The sequence below is a fragment of the Neolamprologus brichardi genome, chromosome 10 (assembly GCF_056152115.1).
Source record: "Neolamprologus brichardi isolate AB-2024 chromosome 10, ASM5615211v1, whole genome shotgun sequence".
In the NCBI taxonomy this organism is placed as follows: Eukaryota; Metazoa; Chordata; class Actinopteri; order Cichliformes; family Cichlidae; genus Neolamprologus; species Neolamprologus brichardi.
Genome location: NC_142113.1, coordinates 9,353,736 through 9,377,119, shown reverse-complemented (window position 1 = coordinate 9,377,119; position 23,384 = coordinate 9,353,736). Strand labels below are relative to the sequence as shown.

Genomic DNA, 23,384 nt, shown 5'->3' with positions numbered 1-23,384 from the left:
ACAGTAGTTAAATTACAGGGACATTTATGTGCTACATAAACGTGCACAGATACCCTGTGTACAGCAGTAAGCATCGTGTCCTCTCTGTACATAGTGTTATATATATATATATATATATATATATATATATATATATATATATATATATATATATATATATATATATATATATATATATATATATAAACATAAATAAAAAATTACATTAAATGTACACTGCTGTGAAAAAGTATTTGCCCTCTTAATTCTTTTTTTGATTTTGGATATTTGTCACATTTAAACATTTCAGATCAAACAAATGTGATTTAATGTAGTTTTTAAATGATGATTTTGTTTATTCAATTTAAAAAGCTAGCCAAACCTGCCTTTGGCTTAGTACATTAAATAGTCATTTAAAAAACTGCATTTTGTATTTACTTGGGTTATCTTTGTGTAATATTAAAACTAGTTTGATCATGTACCTGTGACAAGTATAAAAAAAAAATCAAGAAGGGGCAAATACTTTAACAGCACTTTTACAGCGCAATCTGTAAATGTAACAGGTATTTAACTTGTTTTAAGTTGTTAAAATAATTTTGTGTTGTAAACGTGTGCATCTATTTCATCTGATCTGATATGTCTTTATGCTATTTAAATGGGAATTTAAATATTTTTGGATATATTTTGCTGAATAAAATATGCCAAAGTTATTCTTGGGTGGCTTTGTTTAAAAAAAACAAATAGAAAAAAAAATCTTGTGATTCAGCACACGGGTTGTCATGCAATGTATTCTATATTTTTGAAGACAAAGGTTTTCTTTTTCACACACTGTAAGCAAAGGGTAACTAGACAACAAACGCAAATCAGTGCATGGCCTGGCAGTTTAAAAATGGTTAAAAGCACGATACAAAATCTGCAGTCTATCATTGGCTGATGTCTGGGTGCCAAGTGATGTCACCACATACCATCCACACCATTGGCAAGACTGAGACTGCAGTATCATTAGTGACTGTAATAAAGTGCCAGTTTTCACTCTGATTTGTGTTTAATCTTTATCGGTCTTGAAAGATGCATTTGAAGCTGGAATTCTCTTAGAATGCTTGGCTGTTGATTTAATGACTAACCCTCTATGTTAACAAAGCAGAGGTGTGTTGAATTGTGGATTCTTTCAGTACTGAATTCTTCACCAATTGTAATTTATTAATGTTGTTATCCGAGGCCAGTTTGCATTTGATTAGCACCGTTTTCAATGTGTTAACACGGATATTGTCAGTATTATATCAGAATCTGTTGTTGGCTGAAATCAAGACCAAAGTGATTTTTGATGTGTACACTTCTCATAACTGTCATGATTATTGATTCAAATAGTTTTCGGCCCTTGATGTCTTGCAGTTTGTGCGACCATATGGAATGCTGGCGTACGAAATGTCACGACAACAGGTACACGCATATAAACAGGACTGTACATATACAGTATACAGTGTAATACTCAGGTTAAACACACAAACATTTTAAATCGCAGACTTTGTTGTTTTCTAATACTGAGAAATGCAGTGGTCACCTTTCTGAAGTATGTGTAGGTCTCACCTTTGAATAGACCATTGTGTCTGCAACGTGAAAAAGGGAAATATAAAACAAGTTTTTGTGTTGTGATGATCTGCAGTATTGTAATTCACACTGACTAGAAAGCATTGCTTTTATAGACTAATATATAAGAAAATAGACTCTTTGGGTCTGTGGGCTCAAACAAAATGTAAGTCTTAATGACAAACTGTGTTTCTCTCCATAAATAAAACAGAATTCTGTTCCAACTGTGTTTTATCTCTTTTTAATGAGGTGGTTGATTATAGAAACAACCGTGTTATTTATTTATTTCCTGAAAAGAGGAAAGGTAATCCTCAGTATGCAATTAACTTAGATGTTTATTACCCATTCTCATCCTCCAGAAGGACAGGATACTGGATAGAGGTGGATGGATTGATTGTAGACACTGCTTTATATATGATAAATGGACAGGTTCTTATATAGCCCTTTTCTACTCAAGCACTCAAAAGGGCTTCATAAAGCATGCCTCATGCTTCACACAAACGCTTTTTCTATAGCTAACATTCACAAATAGATGAATGCATCAGAGAGCAACTTGAGGTTCAGTACCTAGATAGCCTAGATAGGGATTAAACCATCAACCTCCAATTAGTAGATGAGCTACTGTACCTCCTCAGCAACCTATAATACATAATATTTCATTTAATATAGACTTAGAATCAGGCAAAACCATCAGCTGAGGCGAAGAGTGTAATGTTACATCATTTGTTTTGAATGATGTGTTATGGCAAAGATGTGTTGATTTAAAATGTATTCTGAATGTAGCAAAACCGTCCTACATCATCACTGGAAGATATTTGTCAAAATTACTTTTCCCCTTTACCATTTATTTTAAAGTAATTCTAGCCTAAATATACTTTGAGATTATCTTTTAAAAAATCAATTTGTACTTCTGTAAAATGATCCCACAGGCTGATGCTATAAACCACTCTGCTTATATACTGCAGCTGTGCATGTGCAACAGGTTACACGGCACATGCACACTCTCTGCTGGTGGAGCGGTGCAATAGCTAGAGCCATGTGCCACTGACACAAGTGCAGACTTTTATTGTTTTATATGAAACAATTATAGAAACCTAAAAGGCCTCTTTAATTAAAACTGTCAAATACTATAATCTGTCTGTCTGAGAACTCCTGTCTCTGGCTCCTAACTTCTAACAAAGCACTTACTCCACTGCTCCTGTGAGACCTTTTTCAACTGCTGTCAGGTCTGCTGATGGATACTGTGCTCAGTGTACATGAAATGATAAATGGATATTTAGGTAGACTTCTTGGGATTAATATCAGCTATGAAAGAAACTACAAGTTGCAGATGAAAGTTAAGGATTCATTCTGACAACATTTCTATACTGCAACAAATACTGTGTATTTTATGCCCCAGAATATGATAATCTGTTTTTTTACTTTTAGATCATTGGAAACTCAATAGGGTTCGTTTATGAAAAAAAGAGCATTCCTTGCACAATGTTAATGTTCAAAAACCACTTTTCAACAAGAAGAGTGGACATGTCCAAGAAACAGTCTGCTCTCATCTGCTAGATTGTGACAGCTGTACACGTGTGGTCTTGGAGCCGTCTTGCCTCTGATTTGAAAGCAGCATGCAGCTCATTCAGTGAGACTGTGGGTGGTCATCCACCATCATCAGAGATGAGTCAGCATACAAACTCAGTGACATCTCCATGCTGCGCTCTCACTGAGAATATTCAAACACCAGCCCTTTTCAAAGATTCCTATGTAGCATGTAAAAAGCAGTGTAGAAACCTCTTTTAAGGTTCACGATGTTGGTTTACTGCACTGAGACGGTGTGCAGTTTCATGATTTAGGCGCTTTATGTGATGCATACTGAAAGAGGAGGCCTTAGAGTTTGTATTTCATCATATTGCACGCTGCACTTGTAAGTATGTGACTAAATATTACAATGTAATATTTAGTGACATACCTCAGGCCAACTGATCCCCTGACAGAGCTAGATAAATTCCAGAGAACACAGAGTTTGAACAATTTATAGATTGGTGTTAAGTACCTTGACAATAAAAAATCATTCCTCTGAAAATGGTCAGGTACAAGGACTGCATTGAAAATGAATGGAAATGGAGCCATTGTCCAAAGAAAGGCTTTGAATGACCATCAGAAAGCCTGGAGAACTATGCCTCAAGACCAATTTAAAAATTACAAGAAAGCCTATAGCTCCTTGGAAGCAAAATATTTTTAAAAATGGGGGGTGGTTCAAGACTTTTGCACAGCACCGTATGCATTATTTATCCTATAGTAACCCAATTCTACAAAACTACATTAGTAAAACAACCACAACAGTTGAATTAAACAGTAATTCAAAAGCAGCCTTTTTATTTGTTAAGTCTGTGAACGATGTAGCATATCAGCCTGCAATTTTGCCATTAATGATGATGATTTTCTGGGAAATTATTTGAAATGCTTAAAATGTAGCCAATAGAGGCGGTGCGATCGATTGAAATGTCGATAGTAAATGGCCTGTATTTGTATAGCGCTTTACTAGTCCCTAAGGACCCCAAAGCACTTTACACATCCAGTCATCCACCCATTCACACACCCATTCACACACTGGTGATGGCAAGCTACATTGTAGCCACAGCCACCCTGGGGCGCACTGACAGAGGCGAGGTACTAGATAGTATCTATACTAAAACTGAGACTGGTATCGGATCGATACTAGTGCGATACTAGTGCGATTGGATATATACTTCCTTTCTATCTTGTGCTTTGTTTCGTCTGTATGTAGCCTACTGAATTTTATTAAATAAATAATTTTATGGGGAAATGGAAAAATATACCTCAAACATGAACTGTGAAAAATGCCTAAATCTTATTATGTTGAATGTCAACAAATTCAACCCTGATTTAAAATACACGAAAAGCTGAAATGCGTGTTTTGTTTTTGTATTAACAAATCATTGTGGAAAATCACAGGGGTTTAATGGTTATCAAAATGTTTTTAGAATTTGCAAATTGAATGTGATTCATCTGACACACTGCTCTCCACTACATAGGAGGAGTAGTAGCCCTTTATCATCATAACAGATATACAACGAAATTATGGGTGCGCCACCCAACTACTGTGCAAAAAATATAAACAAACAAAACATGAAGATAAAAAGCAGACTGCGTCAACAGCATCTCTCATAAGCTGCCTTTAAAGATTAAAAGTATTGGTTACCAGCCTTTAGCACAGCGCTAGAGGCCGATGACGAACATATTGCACACTCTAACAGGCTTGTTTTAGATACTGACATGTTTGCTAGTACTTTCTGCCTTCTTGTATTCTCAAAGTATCCCAACACACTGGTCGTCGTTTAAATAAAAGACTCATATAAAGAATGGTATTTAACGTGGCCTGTATGCTAAAAGTGAGAGTGCTGAGAAACTTTTTTGCCTAGTGCTGAGACAGTGAACCGCAGCCATGATGATGCGACTACTGCAGGCGGAGTCTGCTGCTGGCCTGAACCTCTTTTTCACTCCGCTGTCCTGTCATCGGGTTGGGTGTGGTTTGCAGGGTACCGTTAGCAGGAAATCCAGCTCGAGTCCATTTTACTTTAAGGCGAAACAAAGGAAAAACACCCCCACTCGCATAGGGTCGAAAATAGCTCTTCGCAGTCCAACGGAAAAAAGTGAGGTTTTGTTTCCTCGAGACGGGAAAGCGTTTGGTTGGCGCCGTTTTTCTGATGGGAAAAAGTTTTCTCCTGGTTTAGCAAACTGCTCTTTTTATTTAATAACTTCATAGAAAGCCTGAGCCGGACGTGAAAGAAAAGAAAGATGCCGAAAACGGTAAGGCTGAAAAGTACATTTATGTTGTTATGTCAGAAGCTACTTTGCCTTTTCTGTCTCTTTTTCAGTACGCGATTTTAATTAGGTGTGGGTGTTTCGCGTTGTTATTCACTAATAACAGTAAGATAAACTAAAGTGCATGTCCGATGGGTTTTACCGTGTTTAAAAATCTTTCGCATCCTTTCAAACTCACCCGAGGATTACTGTGGTACTTTCCGTTAGGTGTGTGCGCGTCCGCGCTTCCTACCCTGTGTTCACTAAAATTAGCGCCTTAAATCAAATCATTCATTCAGGGTGGAAGCCGCGCGCTATTAAAATGCTCTAGAGTTGTATATTTAGGCTTAAATTACACTTTTTATACTGTTTTTCTGCGGAGGTGTATCCTGGACTAGCAGCGAGCTAGTCCTTCTCAGGCCTCCCTCTCAGTCAGCTCTTAACAAGGAGGGATTTGAACTGTCAGTCAGGCCAGCTGTTATGGTCAAAACAGGAGCAAATGGAGGCAAATCTGCAAACGGCTAGGAGGCAAAAGAGGAGACATTTTTAATGCTACATTGCGAAGGTTATTAAATAAAGGCAAAAATAACTGCTCTTGAAATGAAGGAGCACTCACAGATTTGTGCTGGTACTGGTGGAGCTCTGAACAAAGAAAATAAGGGGGTCCAGACCTACAGCATTATAAAAGGCACAGCCCAATATTTCCGTGGATGCCTTTATCAGTGGACAAAAGAATTGAATGCGGTTTCAAACTCATCGGTTCTGCTCGGCTGGGTGAAGGTGTGTGGGGCTTTGACTCAGTGAAATGCTTTCTGAATGAAGAAGATAACAAAGAAGCTGCTGAATCTGTGTGCAGTCATTCTTCTTATCTACACATTGTCCTGAGATACCCACGTGCACATTCTGAATGTAAAAAGGACATGATGCTACTAAAAGATTCACACGACCAATACGAAGGTGATTGGCATTATATAGCCTACAGAGTGATTCACATTTCACAGTGCAGATGCTGCAATTCATTGTAGTGCTATCATGTTTATCCCCAGATTGTGTGTGTCAGATTTTTATAAATAATAAACTATTATTTTACAAATTGGTTAATATAATACTGGGTTAGTTTTATAGCTACTACCTGAGTATGATGCCAAATTTATCAGTGTCACCTTTTACTAGTCATATATTATATTTAGGCCGGAAACGTTCAATGTTACAAAGGAGAGAAAAAAAGCCTCCAAGTCTCGTACCTGCTTTCTTCCTGCGGTATTGTTTCTACTCGTACTTCCTTGATATTTTTCCAAGTTGTCAACCAGAAAAAAATGTCGAGCATCCTGGCATTAAAAAGCCTTCACTACCCTCTTCTTCCCCAAAGGAATTCGTCTAATATCAGCATGTTTTTAAGTATGTTTTGGGGTTTTTTTTGGTTTTTTCTGCATGGAGGCATTTTTGGCACAACCAATCACTAGTTACTAGCATTTGGTATAATCAACACTTTCATTTATCAGGTGGTCAGGGAAGCAAAAATTACATTTAGTGTACGAGTCTTGAAAATTTATCCAGTCACCTCCCAAAGACCCATTCTGAGGAAAAAACGTTTCTCTTGAGTCACTACATAACTATTGAATTTCAATTGTATATTAGCAAAAAAAATCAAACATTTTTTTTTTTTTTTTTTCTGCACATACATTTACTTACACTACTGATTATAACCCAAGTGCAGTTTGTAATAAATGTAGTTCAACTAAGAGCTTGCGTCCCACACAGACACAGATATTTGTCTTTGAAGTTGTTTCCTATAATGAATTGTTCACTTGTCATGCATTTTAGTCCATTGCTAAGTATCAGTGTCTGTCTGCAGAGTGCAGCTGGGATGTTGTTAACCTCAGCAAAACCAGAGCCGAGTTTAAAGTAGCTGCTTTTGCAGTCACCACTGGGAACCTCAAACACCTCAAAAGCACCTAAATGATAGTTACTGTCAAATCAGAAGAACACATTTTTGTCATGCTGTCAGTTAGAAGAGTAAACCAGTTGTTGGTCAGGAAGAAGCAGCAACATTTTCTCAAAATAAACAGCAGATTGTGGGTTTTTTATATTCATTAATGAACAGCATGCGTTGTGCTGCCACTGCCAAAAGTATAATCATTGGAACTATAAGAAAATATATTCTGTTCTATTTGTGTAGATGGAGTAAACCCTGTATGCACAGAAGCACAAAGGTGAACAGGTGCAATGATTCAAACTCAGATGTGTGACACTCATCGGTTCATTTCCTTTTTCGTTAGCTAAAGGTGCTATGCAAAGATGCAACAGATGAGGAGCATTAAAAAAGGAAGTTAGATAAACTGATTCAGCAAATCAAGCGACTCTGTATCCAGCAAAAGTAAAAGTCATGTCCCCACCAAGCTGCCTCTGGGATTCATAGATCGTTTTAAAGCAAAAAAAGTTCTTCCATTACCTGTTTTTTTAACCTAGTTTTTCAGACAGTTTATTTTTCCGGTGTTCAAGTTACATTTAATAAAGCTTAATGTCACTCAAAAGCAATAATTATTGCGAAGCTCAGCCTTTACTGGACTCCTTTTGGCAGTCCTTCAGTTTCCCTAGGAAGTCGTGTTATGACTCAAGGTTTCTGTACTTACATCAGTTCCTTTCTGGTAATTTCCTCGCCTGCAGCCTTATATGGACTTTCACATCACAGTCTGGCTGATCTCCTCCCTGCTTTCCTCCGCGTGGTCTTCAGATACCATGCCCCACTTTAGATTGCACTACATCAGTGCAAAACCCTTTTTCAGAATATTTCTGCATGTCTGTTGTTGCCACAGTTTTTTTGTTGTTCTTAGTTCCTAATGCAGCTCTATTATTACACTGAATTTGTTTATGTGCTGCTGTTACATGGAATTGCAGCTTTTTATCTGCTTTATCAAGAAGGTAACAGTAACTTAAAATTACTTTTTAAATTAATAAAATAAAATAAATAAAAACAAATTTCCCAGAGGAACCCACCCGAGGGATTAATAAAGTTTTTTTTTTTTTTATCTTATTTTAAATAGGCTGTATTTTCGGAAGCACAAAACAATCATCAGCTTTATTGCTAGAATTTCACCCCATGTTGTTACAAAGCAAAGGATTTTCCCACTCATGCAACCCCATGACGGTTGGTCCACTTACTTTCCTACCTGTTTTTTTCAACACTAGAACCATTTCAAAGCTGGTACACTTTTTCATGTTAACTCCTTAGACTCCAGAAATGCACAAATGGGCAGCTGTTACCACATAAAACTTAAGCATAACTTACCATTTTAGCTCGAATTGCAGGAATGATGACAGATCTAGCTTTCCCCTTGGAATAATCACATTTTTAACAAGCGTGTCTATGGAGACGTGGCAAATGGAAAGACCTGGAAGTATGCAAGTAGCAGGAGATTAAATATGGGTCTGTGGTGCACATAGCAGAGCAGATTAACAGTGTAGAGGTAGAGCTGGTGGACAAACTGCAATCAAAAGTTCACTTTTTAAAGGTTTCTCTTTGAAAGCTGTGGCAAATATCAAAGATCTGAACGTAAGTACTTTGTTGCTGGTCATGTAGTGTTCTGATTTGACATCCTTAATACTGTATTTGCTGTTGCTGATGAGCTAGCATTGGTTCTCAATAGACCAGTTTGATCTTATGCTGATTATTTGGTTAACTTTGCCTCAGCTGACAACTGATAATTTAGTTTAATTTAGAACCACCCTGCTGACCTGCTAATGTATTAGCTTATTTGGATCTACACAAAGACGGACAAATCATAATTTCACACAAGGTGAACAGGTAGCATAGCAGTTCTACTGTACAGTGGCAACTTTCAGGACTTAACATTAGTCATCTGAAAAAATGTCAGGAATGGAAAATTTGTACTGCACTTTGACACATATTAACACCTCCATGCTATTGCCTAATCTCTGCATGTGTACATGGCTCTAACAATGTGCCAGAGAATACCTGACAAAGAAGGCAAGTATGCATAAAACATACTTTAATCAGTTGGTGCTTGGGATTTCTTATTATTGGATATTTTTTTAGAGCAGACGGTAAATTCCATGATTGGCTCAGACAGATGTCAGTCAGCAGTTTCACCAGATGACGAAGCAGCAAAACTAACAAAACTCTTTTCCAGTTTGCTTGCGCCGACATTTTAAAAATCAAATAAACAGTGGTCGTGGGAAACGGCTCTAAAAGACCCAAACTTGAGTGTGTTTGTGTGTGCGTGTTTGTACTCTCCCCTGGTTAGAAAGAAGAAACCCAATCCTTTTTTTTCGACCCTCCTCTTCCTGTGACAGAGTTTGAATTTCTTTCATTTAATGCTAATACCCGTAAGCACACAGTAAACCCAAAATAACCAGAAAAGAAGACTTGGTGACATAACCAATGAAGATACCCTTAAGGTTTTAATGAGGATTCAATTTTAAACTTACAATGGAGCTAAATTATTTCCATTTTCCTGTTAACTAACTGCAAACTCTAGTCAGAGAGTCATATGCTTATCATCTTGCCCGCAAGTTTTTTTAATTTTCCACGCTTTGAGCGATAACATAACGAGATGTTAACTGTGAATCGCACAGGATGGAAGTCATGACATTTTCGCACATTTTACCATTTCAAATGTCGCTTTAAACAACCTGAACTGTTAATGTTCCGTGTTCTTTTTAATAGAACCAGATTCAGAGCTTTTGTTGGTTCAGAATGAGCGATTGATCAATTCATGTTAGCATATCTGATGGAAGTGAGAGCATTTATAGCCATTTGGTAAAACTAAAATGTCTCTCATGCTTGAGTAAAGGAGGAAAAAATGCATTTCACCTGAATGGATTGGAATCTGAATTGCACTCTGGTTGCCCCTGACATCCTCAGTTTATCTTTCAGATACACCAAACTGTAAATCGGGTTGCGGTGGAGCCAGCAGTAGCGTTTCTCTGGCAACCAAGAGGATGCTTTGTTAAGCAGTTGTTGACTTTAGATGCTGACATTGTGTGACTCTCATGCATGGCATGACTCAGATGTATGACTCAGAATTATCAATGTGCAGTTGCTATGGTTATTGGGGTAAACACTGAAAGAATGGCATGTTCTGATGCACGCTTCTCGTTGTTATAAATCAGTTGTAGGCTTATCGTACACTCTGATAGTGACCTTCTTTAAAAAACGCTCTGCTCTTTCACGTCAAAGAACTGTTAGTCCAGAGCCTAACTCATTCCTACTTGTTCCAGGAACCACTTAGCATTATCTTCTTTATTGTCTCAGCTTGTATTGGACAGATTGTAGTTGTGAGCAGCACATGGCGATAACTCTTGTGTGGGAATGCAAGGCAGAAGTTGAATTCTTGCACGTCAGTGGGGCTGTATCTAAAGATTAGATTTACTGAAGCTCTCTTGTGATTTAAAACCTTACAGGGTTAAACTAGCTGGCACTTAGTGGTTTTTTTTTCTTTAAAATAAGTCATTGCAGTCATTGCAAATAGGGCTGCCACAAACAATTATTTTGATAGTTGACTAGTCACCGATTATTTTTGCGATTAGTCGACAAATCAGATCATGCATCCATTGGACGTAAAACGTACAGTTTATTGCACCAGCATTCATCTGCTCTTAAATAACTATCATTAGCTTACAGCTTTAAGTGTTTAAGGTATGTGCTAACTAAAAATAAAGGCAAGATGATAGTTTATTAAATTTAAATGAAATCTGCAGATTCTTTCGGTAAAGTTTAATAAACTCAGCCGTCTGCTCCTTGCTATCTAAAATATAACAGGACACCGGAGTACATTCTTGAGCATCTCACACTTCTGATAATCAGTTGTCTGCTTGACGTTTATTCAGCTGTGTAAAAACTATAACTTTAATCTCAGCCAAACTGATTTACTCAGGAACAAATAAAATACTGAAAAAAGCCCAACAATAACATTTTTAAGTTATCTAAGTGACTTATATATCATGTTTAACCTGAGTAGTGAAAGACGGCGGTGGGTTTGAAAACAATTTGCCAGGAGTCCGGTGTTCTCACGGCCTCTGGTGAGCCTTGCCCCCGGCTAGCTATCGAGCTGGTGGGTAACAGACGTCTCCGAAAACGTCGGAGCGCTTTTAAAAAAAATGTGGTGTCTCGATAAACTAAGCAGATATTTGAAATTTACACAGTTACATTCTTGCCTGAAAACATGTTAAACATTTCTTTTGTGACCCAGAAAGAGTAATATTAAAACTAACTATCTGCCGCCATTGTTGGAAACTGAGCTGGGCCGCACTATGAATTCTGGGACACAGCTTCTTCTTCTTCGGGGTTTAACGGCAGCTGGCATCCTTGTACATGCAGTGCTGCCATCTTCTGTTTTAGTCCGTTATTACACTCTTAAATCCTACTACTTATTCCATCGTCTTTTGCGATCTTACAAAGCTTCAAACGACGCGTCGACTATTAAATTAGCTGTCGACAATTTTGATAGTCGACTAATCGTGGCAGCCCTAATTGCAGCAAATGCTCTCCGGTGACCTCTGTTTCTGCTGGTTTAGTAACATGTTTGTTAAATCGTTGAATATACAGAGGGGATTTAAAAAAAGATTTTGCTAAGGAAGCTTGATGAACCTAGCAAAATTAGTGACAGACTGCTTGCATCCCTGTGTCTTCACTCAATATGTAACACCACGTTTAATTTCGTTTTCATCAGTTTTGCTTCCTCTTACTGACAAGGCAACCCAGATGTTTGACCGCAGTTAACTTTCAGGTTAACTGCTCATCACCCCATTGCCATTCAGTGGCTGTACAATTGTAAGACACGTGCACACTTTTTACTTATGATAGTTGCGTCCTTCTTTTTTTTAATTCTTTGTGGTTAGTGCAGCTTTCTGTATTCAGTAAGCCCAACAGCTCTCACTTGCTACGTCCGTTTTCAGCATTACAGTTAGCTTGGTACAGTTTGAACAAACATGCCATTAAGATGAAATGAGTGAAAAAAATGCAGATTTTTAGGATTACCGTGACATTTCTGATAACTAAATTATATTCAGCCTCAATCAAACTCATTATTTGCTCACAAAAATGAATGTTAGACCCACTAAACATCACAATGTTGGCATTGTCACCCTTAGCATATGTGTATCCTGATAATTCTTTTTAAATAACTAATATTGTGTTGTGAGTCCAGCATGGCTTGAACAGTTGTTGGTTAGTCAAGGCATTAGACCTTTGATTTGAGTCTGGAAAAGTATTATTTTTGTAGCATACTGCTGTGTATTACATTAAAAAATATATAAATAAAATAACACAGATTAACTCATACGTTTCAGACAGTCAGTGAAGTGACAGATTGTTAAAAGCAGCTTCACATGACATACAGTAAAGCTTTAAACAAGTCAGTAGTCATCAAATACACCCGTGTGACAAAATCAGTCACAGATGTGTTTCTCAATGTGAAATGTACGAGTTTGGGATTTTATTTTTGCAGTATCGCTTTGGTGCGATTAAAAAAAGAGCTAAGAGAAAGTCATGGAAACATGGCACGTGGGCCAGAACAGGGTGTTTTTCAGCATGTGCTAATAATAGTGTGTTAAGTGTTTTTGAGCCCTGGCCATGAGAGACACACCCTAACTAGGCAGAAAATGTATAAGCGTAGTTCCTTTTTCTTGCAAGATTAACTATTTTGATTCAGGAAATGAAACTGCTTAGACACCAGCACGGTGGCCACAAACTGAACTCTTATCTGCTCAAATATAAAAAAGTGTATCGTCTAAAGTTCATAACTGGAAGCTTAACAACTCCTGTGTCTAGACGATTCTAGACTGCAGTGTTGGCATTCAGAGTGGGCCCAGATTTAAAGTTTCTCCTCAGCTCTTAACTGCCTGGGATGGCAGGAAGTGACAGTGGGGCAAGTGTCCTGAGCAGTAAATAGGGTCCTGCTGACATGGATGGGAAAGAACGCAACTCTAATCAACCCCGCAACTAGGAAATAATACATACCATTGTTGTTCAGGGCAGGCGTGGGCCTCTGTCTGCACAGTTATTTCCCAATAGACATGCATGCTGCTGTTTCTTTTTTCTTTTTCTTTTTTTCCTAGTCTCTAAGAGGGTACAGTAAATGAGGGATTCCTGCACAGCCTACTGAGTACATACTTTTTTCTTTTTCTTTTCTTGCCACCTTCTGAGCAAGCTTTCCCAAAGAAAAGGTTAAATAAATGTGTTCAACTTTGGACATGTGATTTTGTAAGACACAGATATGACAATTTGTCTAACTAAGGCGTGCCTCGTTTACTGAATAACCCAGGGTAGCAAAGTGTGATACCTGAAAAAGAGATCGAGCTAAAGTTCTGTCTACAAACCGATCTTGTTAAATCCTGCTACACCAGACAGGTTGGCTGATGCATGACAGGATGTGCACATCTCTCATGAGAGCTCAGTGTTTAACAGTCATGCCTCACAGGGCCCGACCACCAAAGGATGTGGTTACTTCCTGTAGATAAGTTCTTGACTGAGACAGAGCCAGATTGGTACATTCGTTGTAACCATGAGATGCAGTCTTTTCTAAATTTTAGAATAAAATAGTAAAAAGGTAATTGGACTGCAGTGTTACTTTGTTCTCCAGCAGGACTGGGATATGTGTGTACACTTTTATTGCAGGCATATTTAATGAATTCTACAAGAGGGCCACACATTTTGAGATGCTACACTTGTTAAAGATGGTCGCCATTAAATGGTTTGCATAGAATGACACTTTAGTGACAGTCTGAACTGTCACTAGTGTTTTTTTAATGCACGAGAGCTTATATATTACATAGAGTTTGCTTTATATTGTTAGGTAAAGACCGTATATTAACACAGAGGGGTTTCTAAATCAAATGAGCAAGTACCTTTTGACAGTGGGAAGGAAAAACTCGCTTTTAACAGGAAGAAGGTTCCAGCAGATCCAGGCTCAGGGAGGGGCAGCTGTCTGCCATGACCTGTTGGGAGTGAGGGGAGGGAGACAGGTTAATAATAACTAATGATTAAATGCAGAGTCTCATAATGTTTAAGAGAAGAACAGAAGATCTAGTTTTGTCTATTCTCTATTTATCAAGAAATGATATGGTACAATCATTTCAATGATACAATGATAGTACAATGATATGGGTAATAGTAATAGTACTTTAACCCAAAATACTGTCTTTTTTTATTTGCATATTTGAAAAAGGTTTTTTTTCTTTCCTCTGTTTCTCAGATTAGTGTAAGAGTCACCACTATGGATGCCGAACTGGAGTTCGCCATTCAGCCCAATACAACAGGAAAGCAACTCTTTGACCAGGTATGAGAAAGTGTTTCCTCTAACCAGCACTTAAGTTACCATTAAACATAAATGATGACTCTTTGACGAGTACTGTGGTGGGGTTTAGTACTCCTATTTCTGGTAAATGCCGGGAGATTATTATATATTATTATTATATATTATTTTCTTGGCTATTAAATTTTTTTTATTTTTGGCTGATGATCTTTGAGTCTTCTAAAATAATTTTAAATGTGAAAAATCCAATGACAGATGACAGAAAGGCTGCTGTTTGATTTTTGTTTTGTTTTTATATGACTGATTAAAATCTAAAAACAATACATTTACAATTAGGAAAGCAGTAAATCTTTGTGGTTGAAAACCCTTAAATAACAGAATAAAACAAGGGAATTATATTTTATATTTTGATTTTTGTTGCTGTTTTTATTTAAAGGTTGTGAAAACCATCGGCCTACGAGAGGTTTGGTACTTTGGACTCCAGTACCAGGACACAAAGGGTTTCTCTACTTGGCTGAAGCTCAATAAGAAGGTGAGCTCCTCAGTACTCAGTACACTTCATTCACTGGGCCATCTTTTTTCAAGCTTGAACTGCGCTTTTTGATCTCGAGTCCACAAATAGAAGCATAACCTCTACCCTCTCACCCGCGTCGGATCATATTTTAGGTAACAGCCCAGGATGTGAGGAAGGAAAGCCCGCTGCTGTTTAAGTTCCGTGCCAAGTTCTTCCCCGAGGATGTCTCAGAGGAGTTAATCCAGGATGCCACACAGCGGCTATTCTTCCTGCAGGTAAAGGAGGGAATCTTAAATGATGACATCTACTGCCCTCCAGAGACGGCGGTCCTCCTGGCCTCCTACGCTGTGCAGGCCAAGTATGCTGACTACAATAAGGAAGTCCACAAACCAGGCTATTTGAGCAGCGAACACCTGCTTCCTCAAAGGTAACGCGGGCTTTATTGCCACTTCAATATGCAGGTTCACGTGAAACATTCCCAACATGTTTCTTTGACACTTGGGCCTCTCATGTTCTCAGAGTCCTGGATCAGCACAAGCTCAACAAGGAACAGTGGGAAGAGAGGATTCAAGTGTGGCATGAAGAGCACAAGGGCATGATGAGGTGATCAGCGACACACGTGTTCCCCAGCACACACACAAACACGTGAAAGAGAGGACGGTTGCTTAAAATATGGATATTTGGGAAATTATTGCATCTCTGGTGAAAATGTGTAGCTTAAACTTTCCATTATCATTGTGCACATTTATTTTTTCTGCCACTTGACTACAATGTAGTCTTCAGTGACTACATTAGGGTAGCCACAGCTTATATACACACTTCATAACCTACTAAAACATAAGACTGTTGAGGAAGTTATTCCTAGTTGAATTACCTTGTTGTTCTCTGTTGCTACAGTTTCTTCCCTCTTCTGTCATTTCCGTAAATTTGAGATAGAGCTGAGAGAGTGTGTTACCACGGCCTTTGTGTTGACTCACAGGTGCTCTGAAAGTTTGTTACTGGCCTTGAGTCACTGCAGTTTGATGATCTGAGTACTGTTTGTGCCACTGACATTTTTAGTATATGCTTTATTGAAGACAATAGTGAATGACCTTTATTGGCTTCCATATGTGTTTCATCAGTCAGGTTAGCTTGTCGTAGATAAACAGTAAATACAGCCTAGATTCATTATATGTTTCCCCAGTTGCTCTGTTGATCAGTTAAGTTTCATAGTTCAGGTAAGGTTAAAAAAGAGGTATAACCCGCTCAACCACACATCCTGAGAGCTCTGCATTTGAGCTCTGGCCTCTGCAGCCGGTTAGAACAGTGCAAACAGCACGCCACGCTCTGACTGTGAATTCTTCTTTTAGCAAAAGTTAAAGATGTCTTATTTGTCCACAGAGAGGAATCCATGATGGAGTATCTGAAAATTGCTCAGGACCTCGAGATGTACGGAGTCAATTACTTCAACATCAAAAATAAGAAGGGAACAGAGCTGTGGTTGGGAGTGGATGCTTTGGGTCTCAACATTTATGAACAAAATGATAAGTAAGTGTTTCCACAGAAGGGTTTGTGTTTCGTAAAAGGTACACTGTGCAGTGCTGACCAAGCATTTTTGTTCTCTTATAGAATGACGCCCAAAATTGGATTTCCATGGAGTGAAATAAGAAACATTTCCTTCAATGACAAGAAGTTTGTCATCAAACCAATTGACAAGAAAGCACCTGTATGTTAACATAATGTTATGTTATTTATATTTAAGAATAATATTAATAATAACATGTAACAATAAGACATTTTAAATGTCTCAAATGTTTCCATTGCAGGACTTTGTATTCTATGCTCCAAGGCTGCGCATTAACAAGCGTATTCTGGCTCTGTGCATGGGTAACCATGAGCTCTACATGCGCCGCCGCAAGCCCGACACTATTGAAGTGCAACAGATGAAGGCGCAGGCTCGGGAGGAGAAGAATCTCAAGAAGATGGAGAGGTAGGACCGAAATGGAACCAAACAAAAAAACCTACAAATATTTTACACATGGATTGTGTGAGTTTAGTTCCAAAGATGCAATAATAAATGCAGTCTGTTATAGGATATTGTAACAGTTATAGAAAGATTACTAGCTTTATTTTCGAATACTCTATAAAATGGGGTGATTATCTGCTCTGCGTTTGAAACATTTCCGCGCAATCATCCTGTAACGATTTCGTTTTCATTAGAGCTGTGCTGGAAAATGAAAAGAAGAAAAGAGAACTTGCAGAGAAGGAAAAGGAAAAGATCGAAAAGGAGAAGGAGGAATTGATGGAGAGGTTAAAGCGGATCGAGGAGCAGACGAGAAAAGCTCAGCAAGGTGGGGAAGCTGTGAGAGTTCAAGAAAAGCTGCCTGCAATGAATGATGACAATGTTTTCCTCACATGATGCTCACCCTTAATTCTTGTGTGTGTGTGTCCACAGAGCTGGAGGAGCAAACGCAGAGGGCTCTGGAGTTGGAGCAGGAAAGGAAGCGTGCTCAGGAGGAGGCTGAACGCCTGGAGGGTGATCTTAAGAGTGCTGAGGATGCCAAGATGGCGCTGCTGCACCAGTCAGAGAACCAGATGAAGAACCAGGAGCACCTGGTTAGTGTGTTAGCCAGTGTGATTAGACACTGACACTTAAAAAACTGCAATAATGTGTGTACTGATGCTTCAAATATGATGTTCTTTTAGGCCACAGAGCTGGCTGACCTGACTTCCAAGATTTCCCTGCTGGAGGATGCCAAGAAGAAAAAGGAAGAAGAAGCATTAGAGTGGCAGCAGAAGGTGTGGCTCGACTTTTCCGTAGTTTGCTATTTAAAACTGATAACATGAAAATATGGCAATATGCCGATAGTGGAACAGGCAAGAAAATGCTGTCTATATAGAAAACATGTTAACAGATACTTGCATATGCAGTTGCAGAACTCAGTTTGTTCTTCCTGGTTTTCTAGTTAAAACAAAAAACAAAAAAAGGAAAGTTGTGCTTTACTGCCATCTTGTGGTGAGAACTGATCTTTTGTGGATCTGTAACTAGGACACTTTCACTCATTTCTATGAAGACAGAAAAATATTATTTTAGTAATTTTGGAAATGTAATTGGAAAAGCAAAAAAAATGGATGGACAAAAAGTGAAAGGAAGAAGAAAAGATTAAACTGTTAGACTTAAAAGCCTTTTTGTTCATTGATAATCGAAGTCAGTGTAACTATGGCAGGAAGAAGTTAATCAGAGTTGTGCTGGTCACATCGCCCCTCCTCTGTGACATAGTCAGGACAGGCATTCCTGGGGTCTTTTTGTTGTGTGGGTTTGGGGGAGGGTTAAACTCTCCCAGCCTGCCTCTTGTCTTTTTTGGTAAAAAGAATCCTGCGTGCCAGCCCTTTCTTTTTTTCTTTTTCTTTTTTTTTAGCCCATGTGACTCATGGTGTTTGTAGTGATGATGGATGTCTTTGTGTGAGGGAAATCCTGTTCACCTTTTTTAAACCATTGTGATTTTCTGCCTTGGAAAAACCAGTTGTGCAAACTGGTGGTTTCAGTATTGTGTGAATTTTTGGAAAAAATAGTAGTTGAAATTCCAGTCTTACTCATAGCTGGTTTTTGACTCATAGTGCCTCGGGCAAGAAGCACTCGGTTTTATATTGAATTTCCTGAAGGGATTTCCTAATAAAAATATCCAAGATATATAGCTTGGGTGGAGAGAAACCAAAACAGGAAACCAAGAGTCTGGCTATGGGTCATGTAGCATAGGTCTGCCTGTGCATTTCTCCTCTACTGCATGCTGTAGGAAAAATGGCAATACAGAAATATCAGTTAAGCTCCCCCCACTTTTGTCATTTTCATTAGACATTAAATAAGGGTAATTTCTAAAACACCTCACTTTTATTTCTATATTTGCTCAGGCTACGACAGTGCAGGAGGACCTGGAAAAGACCAAAGAAGAGCTTAAAAACAAAGTGATGGTACCTCAGGAGCCCCTAAACGCAGAGAACGAGCATGATGAGAATGATGAGAGCAGCGCCGAAGCCAGCGCCGAGTTAACAGGTGCTGCCACGTACAAGGACCGCAGCGAGGAGGAGAGAATGACTGAAGCTGAGAAGAACGAACGCTTACAGAAACATCTACTTGTAAGTCCTTGGAATTTTTTTTAATAAACATTAAAACAATACAAATAATAAAGTGACAAAGTAAACGTTGCTCAAATAAAGTTGGTAGGCTGCCACTGTTTTTTGTCTCGCTTCACTCTGGGACTGTAAGAGAAACATGACACACAGATAATTATATTTTCCTGTTAATGTAGAACATTTGGAAGCCAAGTTAGCTTTTACGCTGTTTAATGCTTTAGTTTTGTTGAAATGGGAGCTTTACTGGCCTCTTGAACTTCCTCCCAAAGTGCCGTTCGGTGTTGTGAATGCCAAATACTTCAGCTGCTAGTGTGGGGAGGGGCTGCGTGCCTGCTTGTCTGTATTTGTGAAGCATTAAAGGGAAAGCAGTGCTGTGTGAAGTTGTGTGTCAGATTGAGAAGGCGAAGCCAACACTTTTGGTACTGATACTGTAGCAAATGAGTATTTAATCCAGTATTTTCTAGTATTGATTAGTATTTTTTGGGTTGTTTCTTTGACTACTGTTGACACAATTTTAAGTAGCTTTAGTCAACTAAAAATAAAGAATGCGCATAATTAAGTCATGCTACTAAAGCAGTCAGATGACTGTATGTAGATACGTGTATGTGTCATACAGCTTCATTATTACAGTCAGATATAAAGATTTCATACATTTTTACCCTTAAAAATCGTGATTCATACCTGATTTAAATAGATTCAAACCAGTTTGTCGTGTCTTCCCAGGGTGGTCTGCTGTTTTTGAATGTTCAGTCAAAGTCCGCTTCTGACCACAGTGGTTCTGCATTTTATCATGGAGTTGTAAACTTGTGAACTTGAGAATAAACATCAACTTCTGTAGAACCCAGAAAACAAGTAGAAAGGAAGAAAGTCCACAGTGTCAGAGCCTGAAGGTATCAGAGCAGGAGGAAAACTAGGAGCATGCTTCTCATTATTTTTAACTTTGATGGGGTTGAGCACTGGGAATTTGGTCACTCAGGGTCTGACAGATGCAGATTTCTACCATAACAATCTGAGATGTCTGTGGGAGCATGTTTAGAGAAATGCACTCATGGTTGCACTGTCTGATGGTGCCACGAGGCAAAAACAGGGATCAAAACATGCTGACAGAGGTGGCCTGCAGAAGGAAATGGGAGGATATAAATCAAATATAATTCTTTTTGATATTTTATTGGCAAAGTGAAGGAAGATTGTGATTACATCTCGTAAGAACACACAGTCAGCTAGGGATTCTTGTTTTAAAGTAGAATAATGAGGTTGATCCAGGTAAGAGTAATCCCCACATTTAAGTCTGAATCCCTTTAAAAAACAGGTTTTAAAAAGCGGAAATAAGTGAGTAGAGTGTTAATTTTGAGCCAATTAAGTGACTCACTGCTCGGTGCAAGAACATGGGTAAAACACCATGACATTACACAACGAGTTGCACATCTTAACTGTAATTTTATAATACTTGTAACCTTCTTTCCAGGCTTTAAGCTCAGAGCTGGCCAACGCCCGGGATGAGAGCAAGAAAACGGCAAATGACATCATTCATGCAGACAACATGCGAGCAGGACGTGACAAGTACAAGACCCTCAGGCAGATCCGGTCAGGAAACACCAAACAGCGTATCGATGAGTTTGAATGCATGTGATGTCTGCATTCACCAACGCAAAAGCCCACAGAGCTGGGCCTTTCTGCCTGGACTGCAGTCCTGCCTCACTTTAGCTGTTTTCTCTGTACCCAAATAAAGTCAGATCCACCAAATGACGTTGCTGCAAAAGCACAGCATGTTGTACAAATGTGGATCTGGAAGGTTCTGTTTGTTACCATTTCTTACTTTGAATTTTAGACAAGTCACTGGTTGAAAAGGGACATACTGTATTTTATTAGTACATTCCTCACTAGGGGTATGTGTAGCATATTAGTAACGGGCTCACGCCTCATTTCATGACACATTGAGCAAGCAACTTTTAGTTTGTTTTATCTCTTTCACATTTTTATATCATCATTTCTAAATAAAAGCTGTAGAAATCCATTTAATTTTGTGCCATTCACAAATCCAAATTGTGCCATAAGCCATTTGCACTTGATTCTTTACAGCAAGCTGGATATTTTTAATTGTTTTTTTTTTTTTTAGAAATAATGCTTTTCTGCAGTTTAAAATTAACTGCACTGCAATCTATACGAGCAAATGCAAATAATATGAATAAATTGTTTGTATGGAACAAAAAACAGCAGCAGTATTATTATTATTTTATATTATTATTATTATTATTATTTTGAAAATTCACAGTTTATTTACTAATTTTACTGCGCTCAGAATCATCCAGCAGTTAAAAGTCACAGTATTTACAGCCTACTGGCAATGTGATATGAAGGATCTAAGGATTTTTGTCTTTTTTTTTTTTTGCATTTTCAGTTCTACACTTTTAGCTGTGTGGCTGAAAGTGTAGAACTTGCTGTTGAAGCTTAAGCAAACAAATGTCTAACTGTGCCTAGAGACGGAATAAACTTGGTATGTCATTTCTAAATCTCATATGTTGTAACAATCCAGTTGTTTGAAGAATCCAAATTTAGTTTAACGTATACACTGCAACTTGTTTTTTCCTCATGCTCAGACATCAAAAGAGAAGGTAGCACTGATATGCACATCTACATATGCTGACCTACATCCGCTGAAGAAAGAAGCAAGGCTGAAATTTGACCTGCAAATTAAATCTGATTGAAATTTGTAGAAATTATCAGCTGCATTTAACCATTAAAATATTTTTTTAACCATCGTCATCAAGTCTTTGCTCTTTTACTTATCACTGAGGATGTTTTTTGGTTATTATAGCGATTATTGTTTTACCCAGTACAGCAATGGTAATTGTAACTTGTGAAGTTGGCTTCTATTGTTAAACACATAGTCATCTGTAAAGGTGAAAGCTGTAGTTTAATCTTAAAACAAGTAATGCGTAAAATAAAACAATTTCGTCAGACATGCACTGGAAAAATAAGTTTACCTTTTTACAAGTGAGTCAAATTATACTGTCCCATATGGGCACATTCTCCGAAGCATGCATTTTTATATACTGTATGTATTTAATGACATTTGTGTGTTTTTGTATTTGGGATTTTTCAAATGTGATACAATTATGTAAGGTCTAAGAGAGACACACCTTAGAATATTTTTGTAATGTAGAAAACTAGGAGTACTTGTCAACAATACCTGTTTTCAAAGGAACAACATTTTTTAAAGACAGCGTTTTGTAAGTGGAAGAACCAGATGGTACAGGACATTCTTTTAAGGGTGCATTAAACCATTGAACCTTTTTTTTTTTTTTTTAGAAATTAGTATTTGATTTCTTTTTCACATTTCAAATTAAGCCCAAATTTATTTTAGTGATAAATATTTCTGATTATTTTATTTTGATGTCTTTTAGTGAAAGAAAAAAAAGACACATTTTGATCAGCAGTGTAGTTTTACTTGTTTTATGTGCCATGAAAACAGATCAAAGGATTGCTGCTACAGATTCCTTTACATGCCTTGAATAGTAACTTTTGTGATCCTTACAGTTTGTGTTTTACCCCAAAGTTTGTGTGTTAGCAGCCTAATTTGAAATTTAGTCGTCATAGGTGATAACTCATTAAAAGATGCTTGTCTTGTCTCAAAACGGAAAATAATGTTGACTTATAAAACCATTGACAGACAGTGCCTTGCCCAGTTTGTTCATGAGATCTTGCTGCTTAAAGTCTTCCTTTCACCAATAAATGAAATTTAGAATAAAGGTTTTTGTCTTCTTGTGTTGTCATTTTTAGTTTTAAATGTTTAGTGTGTCTTTAAACCGAATGCAGATCATTATATATAAAAAAGTACAAAGGAACAAAACAAAAAGACAGTAAATCTCAAGTGTGTCCACAAGGTGGCTTACAAACTGTGAATTTCAGCCACGTCACCGTTCTGCACCAAGGGTGACATGGCAACAGTTCGAAAAGGATTCATTTTGTTCACACAAATTTTAGTGACACATTTGATTACTGGATTATTATAAAGATCACATGAGTCTGTTTACATATCTGCACAATATGTTTAAATAATTAAAGAACTGTGTCGTTAAACCAGAAGATTCTGGAGGTTATTATTT

General features: G+C 37.9%; 1 protein-coding gene across 1 annotated transcript; it reads left to right on the top strand.

Moving 5' to 3' along the window:
* The first annotated feature begins 5,081 nt into the window (after positions 1–5,081).
* msna (moesin a) lies at positions 5,082–23,027 on the top strand. Its single transcript, XM_006799529.3, has 13 exons — positions 5,082–5,385; positions 14,595–14,678; positions 15,091–15,186; positions 15,321–15,595; positions 15,688–15,771; positions 16,549–16,695; positions 16,777–16,873; positions 16,974–17,137; positions 17,368–17,498; positions 17,603–17,763; positions 17,854–17,946; positions 19,057–19,281; positions 20,744–23,027. Exons 1-13 carry the CDS (start codon positions 5,374–5,376, stop codon positions 20,906–20,908), a joined length of 1,734 nt encoding a protein of 577 aa, XP_006799592.1. The 5' UTR covers positions 5,082–5,373; the 3' UTR covers positions 20,909–23,027.
* The last annotated feature ends 357 nt before the right edge of the window (positions 23,028–23,384 follow it).